The sequence below is a fragment of the Natator depressus genome, chromosome 22 (genome assembly GCF_965152275.1).
Source record: "Natator depressus isolate rNatDep1 chromosome 22, rNatDep2.hap1, whole genome shotgun sequence".
NCBI lineage: Eukaryota > Metazoa > Chordata > Testudines > Cheloniidae > Natator > Natator depressus.
In genome coordinates, this window is record NC_134255.1 from 6,823,703 (window position 1) to 6,836,028 (window position 12,326).

At 44.8% G+C, this 12,326-nt stretch overlaps 1 protein-coding gene across 1 annotated transcript in view; it reads left to right on the plus strand.

Moving 5' to 3' along the window:
- The window catches only part of LOC141975967 (transmembrane protein 45B-like), a 29,813-nt gene extending 17,748 nt beyond the window's left edge, over positions 1-12,065 (plus strand). Inside the window, exons 2-6 of the mRNA XM_074936691.1 lie at positions 3,954-4,156; positions 5,028-5,240; positions 7,366-7,550; positions 8,693-8,838; positions 11,481-12,065. Coding sequence (XP_074792792.1) covers positions 3,973-4,156; positions 5,028-5,240; positions 7,366-7,550; positions 8,693-8,838; positions 11,481-11,598 — 846 coding nt within the window. The 5' untranslated portion in view covers positions 3,954-3,972 and the 3' untranslated portion in view covers positions 11,599-12,065. The remainder of the gene's footprint in view (positions 1-3,953; positions 4,157-5,027; positions 5,241-7,365; positions 7,551-8,692; positions 8,839-11,480) is intronic.
- Positions 12,066-12,326: the final 261 nt, after the last annotated feature.

The following is a 12,326-nucleotide window of genomic DNA, read 5'->3' on the forward strand; positions in this document are numbered from 1 at the left end:
GGAACTTCTTCTAATGCATTTTCTCTGTGGAGCTTTTATCTGAAGAATAAAAGTGCTTGCTTAGATGGACCTGTGACTGTGGGTTATATACTGGTTGTAGCATTTGGAGAGAAAGCAAAGCGCAGATGCTGGCCTGGTTAGGCAGTCTGGCTTGCTGGGGATATCACAGTGCCAATCCAGGGAGCTGTGCAGTCTTAAAATCCCTTGTCAGGAGTCAGTGAGACTCAGGTCTGTGCCCCAGAGAGATGACTGCTGGGAGCCGGAAATTTTAACTGGGAAGCCTCAAAGGACAGTGGAGGGGGAATACTGGTGCATTTGCCCTGAAACTGTGACAGAAGAGACATACAAGGAGGGGGGAAATGGGTAACAGATTTGGGATTATAAGTGACAGATGGGCTTCATGAGCTGGTCTGGGTTGTGTGAAGGACCCAGGGTGACAGTTTTGAAATACAGCAACCAAGCCAAATAAGAAGTGATCTATACCTTTTGGAAGGTTTAATTTAAACATGTAACCTCACCTCTGTGCTTCCTAGTTCCACTCATCAAGGACTAAGAGCCAAAGCTCAGAATAACACGAGGCCATTCCTGCAAGGGGTCAGTCCAGCCTTGTTAAATCCCTTGGGTCTGCTGAGGCTCTGGACCATTTTGAAGTTCACCCATCAGCAGGAGGAGTTAGTGGCCACTGCCTTTTTATAGGAAGGACTCATCTCTATATCTTCCCCATAGGCCATCTCTGCTCAGGCTGCTTTCAGCCAGCATGTTCCTTTCTTTTGTAACAGAAAAGTTGCTGGCCCTATACTCCCATTGGCATCTGGCAGATCTTCATGTCTCTTTGTGGCCACTGACTAATCCTGATTATTCCAGGGAGCCAATAAAAGCAGGTGTGTCAGGATGGCCTCATTGCCGTGCTGAGGTCAATGCCAAATGCCTCCAGGGCAGGGTGTGGGTAGTTGTGAAATGAGCCCCCTCCCATGTAGTATTCACCTTTCTGCTCCCTCCCTGGATGGAGGCGGAGGGAAGGAACAGTGGAGCAATCTCACACCCTGATTGCACTATAGCTGGCATTTCTCAGAGCTCCATCATTTTCACATCTGTCTGCCATTGTGTAACATCTGTTCCTTCCATGTAAAGACCTGCTCTGTCCCTTCTGTTTAGAGTCATTTACTTAACAGAAGTCCTAGGTGGTTACTTCCAGAAGTAGATCGTTGCAGTCAATCTGCAGCTTGTACATTAGAAGACCCAAGGAAACCGATGAGTCTTGCAATGTACCTTGAAGGATGCAAGATTCAGGCTCAGCTTGCTCTCTGGTGTCCACAATTTCAACAATTTGGGGGCCTTTGCTGAGAAAGTTAATTGGAGCCCAGGCTCCATCAGCTGTACTATTGTATTTAACTAAGTGGCCATGGTGGGGTGTGACTAGACAGAGACAGTCCCTGACACAGCCACATTTTTCTAGCCAATTTAGAGCTCTATAGATAAGGGCAAAAGCTTGAAATGGACCTGAAATTGGATCAGCAGACAACATAAAGCATGGAACACTGAAGACATGAGCTCAGGTCTCTGTTTAGATTGCTGGTGGACTGCTCCATTGCAACCGTTCCAGAAATGGCTCACCACTTCCAGAGTAGGTGTAAGGTCATTCATGCAGCACAGGGCTAGCCCTGCCTGTCGGTCAGCCACCCACCCAGTGAATCATTCCTCAATGTTCCCTCCTTTTTCCACCCTCCTAGCTAGGTCTGTGCCACTCCTTCTGATCAGCCTTTGCTCTGCCTGAAATACATAGGATACATACCCTGTCAAGCATTGATGCAAAACCTGAGATGTCTTGCTCTTGTAATTGACCTATGTCAAGGGAAGGAGAAAGGGGAAATATAGTGATGGGTGGATTAGAAAGAAGAAGCAATTAACAACACAAACCCACTTTGGAAAGACCTCCTCATAGCCAGGAGAGAGCCCAATGGCAGTCATATGTCAAATGGTTATGACCGCTGCAGTTCCTTCCCCAAACTATTCACTGTTGCCTTGCACTGTTAAAGTTGGCATATTCTTCCCCTGAGGTGGCTACACTTCTCTGGTAGGCAAAGTGATCTCCCTGCAAGGGTACAGGCTTATCTTTTTGTGAAGCACTTGGGGCATCTTTACAATAAAACATACCATAGAAATGTAAGTTAGTGAAGTTGTGCAGAACCAGGGAGAGTCCATTCACTGATATCTGAGCTTTCTTCACTGTCCAAGTCCGGCCACATGCACACTGGGCTGTGGGTACAGTATATTAATACCCAATTCTTATATAGCACTTTTCACCCACAGAGAGTGTAGCATTTCAGTCAAGCAGTAATTGCCTGGAGCTATACAAAGAACCATAGGGGAGTGTGCAGCACATCAGCGCGTAGAAGCTGAATATCCAGAGCCATGTAAAATATGCTGTGGCCCAGAGGAAGCAATGGTAGCTGGCACCCAGCTGACTTCTTTTGTTGAAGATTTGAGCTTTGGGAAACAGATTATTTCTTTAAATTAAAAATCTCTGTGTAGCATCCAGGGACGGTAGTTCTTCACACACCATGAAAATCATCAGCATTTGGTCTTAAACAAATAATGTTTGTAATGGCCCCCTTCACTGGCTCATATTGCACAGTGAACCAGTGGCTTCTGTATTTAGATTTATTTTCTTGCCAGCTTTGGGAAGAGCTTGCACCACAAAAGTGACCCTGTGTTTCTACTCTGAATAGGTCTTTTGTGTAGCTGCCCTGCCTGCCCTGTTCTTATTTGGTTATTTGCAAAAGCCACAAACTGGATCAGAGGCAATGGGTTTGGATGAATTGTTGTCTGGAAGGGTTTATTGCCAATGAATGCATTGTCATTCTTTTCTTACCCCTGTGCGTTTCCCCTTTGAAGCTTTTGCAAATCTGCCACAGTACCCTACTAATTTGGCAGCTCCATCCTAGAGCTTCGTCCTTGCCCACAAGCCATCCTTCAACATAGGCTTCAAGAACTATTTCAAGTTCAAACACAGACTAGCGAAATGGTGAGATGCTTCTCTTGTTCTTAAGACACAATACAGTGAGGAGTGACATCAAGACTGCATTGCCTGCCAGGCATTTTGGATGTGCTGTGGATTCCCAGGGCTACCAACAAGATGGCTTGTTTCAACTTCTTTGCATGCTTTCTCCTCTTGCAGTGATGCACTTGCTCCATCACCTGCACTGCTGCACGTACACCATGAAGCTCATCTGGATCTGTACAGTACTTTGCAGTCCACAGCTATTCAGAGCTCACAGGTCCAATATACCCTGGTGGAGCCTCTAGATAGTTTCATGCTAATCTCTGCCCATGCTACATGTATAGAAGGTCTATTCTAACTCTAACTCTGTTTTGTTTTGTTTTTAATGCTTCCTCTGAAGGGATATTGGTCAGTTTCAAAGAGGATTCTTTTCCTCTTGGATCCAGAGTCACAGGGGCCAAAATCCCTCTACAAATGGCTCTGCATCACTGATCATGATATACAGTGTGTGTGATCAGTATCTGAGTAAAGATTAGTCTAGTCCTGGTAGCTCAGCCAGAGGGAGGCACTCTTCTCTTCTCTGGTAGGGGCACTGCTGGCAGGGCATGCATTACCGGTTAGTGACTGCGCTTGGACGATGGGGAATCTGCTTAATGTATCTGCTATGCCACTGCCTCTTAAAATGACAGCGTGAAAAGCAAATATTTGGGTTGTAAAATGATCTTGAAATAGATGTGAAAACAGAGCTCTCTTCCTGAGCTAGCCGTGGTCATGTCCCATGGGCAAGGCTTATTTGCATTTTTAGGGAGATTGTAAAAGCCCTTCTCTCAATGGTCTTTTTTTAACCATCCAATGAAGTGAGCTGTAGCTCACGAAAGTTTATGCTCAAATAAATTTGTTAATCTCTAAGGTACCACAAGTACGCCTCTTCTTTTATTTCCTTGTCTTTTAGCACCAGCAGGTGGATCGTGATGGCAAATTTCAAAGGTCATGCTCTTCCAGGCAGTTTCTTCCTGCTCTTTGGCCTCTGGTGGTCTGTGAAATACCCCTTGAGGTACTTCCGCGAGAAGGTGAATAAAAAGTCCCATAGAAACCACTGTTTCCAACGCCTGGATGTCATTGAAGGAGTGGTCAAAATCATCTTTGCCCTGATAGGTAAGGATTAGAACACAGTGCATCCTCGACCACCCAAGACAATTCATCATGCTACAATTATTGTCTGACCTTTTCACCCACCCTACAGCCCCTTAATTTCATAAAAGTAAGGGTAAACTTGATCCTACATGTACAATATATAAACAAGGCCCAATGAACTGCACACCACCAAGTGTCTCCAATGGGTGATGTGAAGCATAAGAACATAAACACGGCCATACTGGGTCACACCAAAGGTCCATCTAGCCCAGTATCCTGTCTTCCGGCAGTGGCCAATGCCAGGTGCCCCAGAGGAAATGAACAGAGCTGGTAAGCATCAAGTGATCCATCCCCTGTTGGCCATTCCCAGCTTCTGGCAAACAGAGAGAAACTCTACTGGGCCTTTTTCATTCTCTCCAGCCTGGAGAATGTTCTGTCTTCAAATCTGTTCCTCATAGACACTGCCAGACTGGATCAGACCACGGGTACATCTTGTCTAGTGTCTGTCTCTAACAGTAGTCAGAACCAGATGAGCCAGAGAATAGTGCAAGAACTCTGCAGTAGCCAGATCTGTAATAATATGTCCCCAAGATAGGTCTCACCTTGGTCTCTAACAGAGATTGGTTTAAGCTGAAAAGCACAAGCTTTAATCTCCCTTCCAAAAATGTTGTTGTCACTAATTATGATAACTTGATATCCATATAAATATCCATTCCCTTTTTGCATCTTGTTACATTCCTGTTCTTAGTGATTTCCTGTGCAGTGAGTTCCACAGTCTAATCACAGATTGTATGAAAAAGGTATTTCCTTTTCTTGGTTTTGGATTTCCCTCTTTTTTTAATTTCCTCCCTCAAAAGAAAGGACATGTAACCCTGTATTTGTCTCTGTCCAGGAATGCTGGCTGAGCAGTTTGTCCCCGATGGCCCCCACTTGTATCTCTACAGTGGCGAGGAACGCGGCTGGGTGAAGTTGATGAACTGGCAGCACACGACCATGTACCTGTTCTATGGACTCTCAGGTGTGGTGGATGTGCTCACTTACTCCCCGCTCAAGGTGCCCCTTGGACTGGATCGTCTTATGCTGTCGGTGGCTGTGTTTGTTGAAGGTTAGTAGCCTGATGGCAAACAGCTAGGGCTGAGATTCCCAAAGCTGCTCAGAGGATTTTGACAGATACCCACTGAACCTAATGGGAGTTGGGGATATAGATGCACTAGACAGCTTTGAACGTCTACCGCTAGGAGGATAACTAGATTGTAAAACCTGCTAATGTGCTGAGGAAAAACAGTTAAGAGTCTGGAGAAACTACACAAAATATCACTGGAATAAACTCTGTTAATTGGATTCTGAAATGGCTGGAAACATCTCCAGATGTTGCTGGAAGCAGCTGGGTTCAGGGAGAAAGTTTGGGGATCTCATAGATACACAACACAGGAAGTATCATTTAAAGAATTAATGGTGAGTTGCTGAGAGACACTGGATCTTGCCAACTTCTGAACTTCAGCAAAGTTGGGATGAATTGGGGCATGGGGCGTTACTTAACGTCCACCTCTAGTGAGATGTGAAGGGCAGCCACCACGTCTAAATCAGAGGAGACCTCAATCTGGCTTTATTGTACCAGAACTTTTTTCTGCATTGAAAGGGATTTCTTTGTGTCTCTGACTATGAGGAGGTTTGAAGACCACAGGAGATTTCAGGTTTCCTAGCTGAATTCACGTCATATGGAAGTAGATAGAGTTGAAGACTGAAATTAAGTGGCCAGAATCTGGAAGCACTGGTCAGGGCATGGCTTTAGAGCTGGGATCAGGATGTGTCACACTATTATCACAACAAGGAGTGGGCCAGTCACTTCTTGCACTGTCACTAGAGCGAGGGCCTTTCTGATGCCCAGCAATGAATATCAGGCAGGTGAGCTCTTTGTGTAGAGATAAGGGAGTATAATGTAACTGACACCGATAAAGCTAAAGATCCTGCCATTATTTCAATAGCAAATGCCTCATGATTACTAACAGGCTTTAAAACCATACAATACTTGCCGTAGGCTGGCATGGATTCCTCAGATGACAATGGTTTTGTGGTATGAAGCAGCAGGCTGAGTTCCCTTGTTACCATAAGCAGCTGGTAGATGCTACTCTTGCCTCACATCTATAGAGTTTTGTCCTTGTGTCATGTGTACCCCCAGAGAGCAATGAATTCCACTGTAGGCAGCATTGGTCTTGCCTGCTTTCATCTCACCTGTCCAATCCAAGTGGCCTATGCACTGGCTTCAAGTCAACACATCATGAACCAGGATTTCAGGCTTCACTTGACTTGAACAGGGCAAGCCAATGGCCATGTGCGAATGGAGATCCTGTTGGTAGTGAATCCACTGTGTCTAGGAACATCTCGAGATTCTTTTCCTCCTCCTGTTCCCGTGACTTTAAAGAATGCAGAACAGAGATTGTGTGTGTGTGTGGGGGGGGGGGAATAGATCTCAATGACTTTTGACATGGAACTATTCAGACACTGAAATGATCGTTTGCAAAGGCTTAGGATTTAAAAGGACACTGTCCATGCTAATCTCCATTTGCAAACTCCTGGAGGAAATAGTGAGGGTTAAACTAATGAAGTACAATAGAGAGCAAAAACTCAGTAGTGAGGGGACGGACTGGTGATGGGAGTTGACCTAGCACCTTCAAACAGGGTTTGCTGTGCCATTCTCTTTTCCTTTGCTTCAGTCATCTGTACGCTCAGCTCAAAGGCTTTGAGACAACTTCTTATTGCCTTGACATACAGGCTATAACTGGGAAAACTGGCCTGATGGGGTTCCATGGCAGCTTGGCTCAGTTAATATGTCAAGATTTCTTTCTGCCTGCCAGTGCCATAAACTCACGAGTGTGTGCATGCACGTGTGCAGTGGGAGCGGGGGAACAGCGGGCTTTCTGCAGAGATCTCCAGCTGAAACCTATTAGTTTTGCTGGTGATGTGTGAACCAGCAACTATCACAGGATGGGGACCTGGGTTTGATTTCCAGTCTGCCACTGCTCTCCTGGGTGACCTTGGGCAAACTGCTTCGCTTCCATGTGCTTCAGTTTCCCCATCTGTAAAATGGAGATAATGGAATGGTGATCGCCTCCTTTTGCCAAGCGCTTTGAGATTTTTATTTATTTATTTTTTTTTATGAAAACTGCAATGCAAAATCTATATGTTCCTTACTAACGATGCCACTCTGAATTTGGTATGAATTTCTACAGGTTTTCTCTTTTATTATCATGTCCTTCACCGCCCCATGCTAGATCAGCACATCCACTCCCTGATGCTCATTGCCGTGTTCGGTGGGGCCTTCAGCATCCTGCTGGAAGTCTTCCTCCGTGACAACATTGTCTTGGAGCTCTTCAGGGCTAGCCTCACCATCCTGCAGGGCACCTGGTTCTGGCAGGTCAGTTCTGGTTCAACACCTTCAGATTTGTTCTAAGACTAGGCATTGGGGGTGGGGAAATGTGGTGTGGGGGAGGGATGTACATCACTGTACGTTCAAATCAGTTGTCACTGAAGGATTATCTTTCAAGCTTTACTTGGTAAATACTCCAAAACCCATCTATGAACAATTGTCCTGAAAACCTACTAGCCCCAGGTCCTTTACTATGACCATGGATCATGAAATAACTGATTTTCTTTGCTCACTTGTGTTTTTGTTTTGTTTTTAAATAAAAAAGAGAGAGAGAAATTCTTGCTGTGATCAAGAATTTTTGCCATGTTCTATATTGTTCCTTCATGTTTGTTGCACGTCGTGGGGCCCCACAATATTCCCTTTATTATAGTGGGAAGAAATAATCCACATACAGTTCTAGAATAGCTAAGTAACTGCTGTGTGGTATGCTAATGGATTTCAAATGCATGTTATGGAAACTCCCCTAAGGATGGTTCAGCACCGACAGTACCAAAGGGTTAAATATGTACCTTTAGAACTAAATGGAACACAAGATAACTGGTCATATTCTCTTTCTTCATATGTAATTGACTGCTCCCTTCACTCTGATTCAGGATAGGGAACCTCCTTTCTAATAGAATCAAATGTAAAACAAAAGTTTGCCAAGCAGCTCTAGTAAGCTGGTTAATTGATAAGGATGGTGATTTGATAGTGAGCCCAGAGCCTTCTGCTTCCAAGTGTGGCATTTACTGCTGTACACACTTTTCTTTGGTGCTCTTCACCATAGTGTCTGAGCACCTTGGGCACCTTAACTTATCGTCACAATGCTCCTCAGAAATCAGGGAGAATTATCATCCTGATTTTGCAGATGGGGAAACTGAGGAACAAAGATTTTTAAGTGAGTTACCCAAGGTCACATAGCAAGTTTGTGGCAAAGATGGGACTTAAACTCAGGTCTGCTGAGCCCCAATCAGAGCTTGAGCCACAAGTCCAGCCTTGTGCATGAGTGGGGGTCAGGTCACGCCATTAGTGAGTGAAGCATTGTAATAATGAGGTGAAGTAAAGTGATATTAGAGGTTGGAGGGTTAGGCATCCACCTATTTTTTTTTTCTTTTCCCCTCAAAGCTAACAAATCATTTTATTCTAACCAGATTGGGTTTGTGCTGTTCCCACCACGGGGAGGCCCAGCCTGGAATGAGGATGACCATGACAACATCATGTTTGTCACCATGTGCTTCTTCTGGCACTACGCAGCTGCTATTCTCATCATGATTGCCAACTACGCTCTCACTTACTGGTATGTTAGTGGTGGGAGGGCAGGGGAAGAAGGGGAAACAATTGGAGCATGATGTATAATGGCTCATATCATGGCCTGCAATACAAAGTCTTAGTGGCATCAAACGTCTTTAAATTTCAGGGCACGCCGAGAGGCGTATCCTTCACTTGCCAGATGCACAGATTCAAAGCAATGTCAGCAAGCCTCTAAAGTTGCTTCTTGAAGTCTTAACCATTTTTATTTCTTTGCACTGGGTGCTGGCTGGCAATTGAAAGTGAAGGTTTAATTTTTAAAAAAATGTATAGAAGAAACAACAGTCAAAGTATTGTTGGGAATATGTAGCACTTGGCATTGCGATGTCGATTTCGTTCTAAGGATTTCAAAGCACTTTAAAACAGCAAGGACATCTAGATTCACAGCACCTTTGTCTAGAAGGCAGAGCAAAATAACGCCAACCCCAAATATTAAAAAATATAAAAAGGACTTAGCCTCGAGAAAATCATAATTTAGCTTAAAAAATCTCATTATTTCAAAAATTAAATAAATAAAGTTGGGGTTTTTTTTAAGGCTTCCTGGTTTCTGAGCTTTCCTGGTACAACAGGTCAGCTTTCCATGCAATCAGGAGGGCTATCCGTCTGTCTTAGGTCTTTGTATGGCCCCAGCACTATAATACCTGAGTGCCGCACAGTCTGTCTTTGTCCAGACAACGCTTCGGTGAGATAGGGAAGTACTTTCATCTCCATTTTACAGGGGGCAAACTCATGCAAAGAGAAACATGAGTTGTCCAAAGTGTCACAGGCTAGAAACTTTTTTTTTTTAAAGATGGGAATCTCATATATTCACTCCAGCAGCTGGGGCTTAAATAAAAGCATGAATTATCACAAGACCTGTGATAAAATCATGAGAGTTGGCAACACTGAGAAACAGCCACAAGAGATTAAGGGATATATATTTTTTTCAACCTAGCTGAGACCTGGCTTCCCTTTTCACAGCTGCTATTTGCAGATATATTTTTATGCCTACAAAATAGGTTTGGGGCCAGATTTGTAAAGGTATATTGGTGCCTAAAGATGCAGACAGGTGTCTAAGTGTCTTTGAAAATCCCATTAGGTGCCTATTAGCATCCATAGGCCTCTAAATACCTTTTAAAATATGCCCATGTGAACTATCTAACCCTCAGATTTTGCCTGCACTCAAATACTTAGAGATCCGGAACACTCCGATTTGGGCTCAATACCAGGAGCACAAAAGTGGTAGTTTACACCACTGTGAGTACAATTTGTGCCTACGACAGGAGGAACATCTTTCTGAAAATGAAAGTGTCCGCTTAATGAAGTGTCCGTGGTCACACTCAACATTTGTGGCTGAGCTCTGTAATAGAAACATGGTCTCTTGACTTCCAGCCCTGTGCTGAAACCCAGGAGCATTCTTCCTCCCATGTCTCACCATACACGCATAGAAATATTTCACTGTATCACAGCTGAGGTGACCATATCCCATCTGTACGTATGTATGGAATATCGTATCCCGCTAATGGCTGCACCAAGCTAACACAGCCACACTGGACAAGCCCATTTTGTCTGAGCATCTTGCACTTGCACAGCCAGCCCTGCAGTAGCTACATTAAATGCAGTGTTTGGAACGTGCAAGCGTGATGCTCGCCAGGGGTATCCAGGGCTGTGTGTCACCTTGCCGCCACCTGCCCTTAGCACGAGGCAGCCTTGTCTCTGCCTGGTATGGATCAGTTCCCTGAAGCCATCAGCCTCTGGCAGCACAAGCACTGCCATCCAGATGTCGCTCTCTCTGTACAGGTTAGCGATAGGCACATGCCAATCCCTCTGCAGGGAATGGCCCGAGGAGCAGCTACAGAATTACCAGGCCTGCTATTCCAGCCCCATGCAATGCCTGTAATCCCTCTGCAGCCCTGGATAGTTGGCATTAGGAGACTGATCAATTTCAAGACAAGAGTGGACCATTGTGATCATCTGGTCTGCCCCCCTGTATAACACAGGCCACAGAACAACCCAAAATAATGCCTAGAGCACTGTGTGTGTGTATAGTGGGGTCTTCCTTTTGAGGGCACTCTCCAGGAGTATCAAACAAGGGGCTCGCTGAGGTAAGAGGTGAAATCTGCCTTTTCAGCACGTGGTGGGGGTGTCATTCCAGGATAGATGGGGAGGGATCTCTTCCTCCCGGACACAGGGTAAGGTGCTTCTTACAGAGAGGCGACACACCCTATACAGCCCCCATCTCCCTATATGTTGCCTAATATTATAGTTCATCGCACATGAGGCTGGGGTCTTTCCAGAAGTCATGAGGCTCAGTGCCAGAAAGTCTCTTCTGGCTGGTGGGGTCCCTTTTGACAGGGAATGGATTTGGGAAGGCGGGGGCGTTGCTGCTTACCGGTGTTCATGCAGCTCAGCCAGGCTTCGCCTTCATTCCTCCTCAGCACCTGGTTCGTGGGTCACAGCACGTGAAAAACCTGATGCAGGGGAGAGTAGAGAAATCATTCAACATCACAGAATAACACAAACCACTGCAACCCATGCAAGCAAATTTTACCCATGTATGTAATCCTGCCACCCTAATATTAGTGGCGTGCAGAGCAGCACTGGTGGGTGGTGGTTTCCGTAACCATGACTATTATTGTTTGTGTGTTACAGCTGCATTCAAAGATGTAAGAGAAACAATGGAGAAATAGATATTGGACTTGAGGTTCGGAAGCAGAAAAGTGACAAAAGCTCCCATGTTGCCCTCTTAAATGGATCGGATGAGGAATGACGACGGTGCACCTTGGCTGATATCTCTTATTTCCTAAAGATTATGAGAATCAATTTTTTTTTTAATCAGAGTAATATTTATATTGGAATATCAAGAAGGAAGATCCTGCAATTTTACTGCTGAACAGTATGGACAGACTCAAGATGTGATCTCTGCTCTCCTGTAAATTCCCTGAAGCCCTTTGGATCTGAAATATCCTACTTCTGAGCGATTTCTTTAATGGCAAAATCAAATGCAGAAATTCAAATGTCAGGACAGTTTGGGTTATGGGATCTCGGGTCTATGCTGCCGCCATAGTGATGGACCAGAACCTCCCAGGTACATTTTCAGAGTGAATGGAGGGCTGACCTGTGATAATTGAAGTTGGAGAAACCTCCAGACTGGGCTTCAATAACTCCAGTGACACCTTGTGGAGTGAAGGATTTGGAAGGGTCACCCCAAGCAGGAAGAGCACAGGCCTATGCCAAAGAATGTGCGCTGTCATTGTTCAATTGTACGCTATTGAAATTTTGTACTACGTCTATCAGCTTAAGTCTTTTTTTTATATTTTTGAGGCAAGCCTTACAAAGACTGAAATGATAAGAAATAAAAATCCTACTTGACCAGGTGTCCGTAATTCATCAGTTTATAATCTGAGTATTGCACAGCAAGTACTAAACATTACCTTCTTACTCTTTGGCCTGTCTATCTTCAGGTTTTGTACTGCTGCCTATCACCAGAGTATGAAA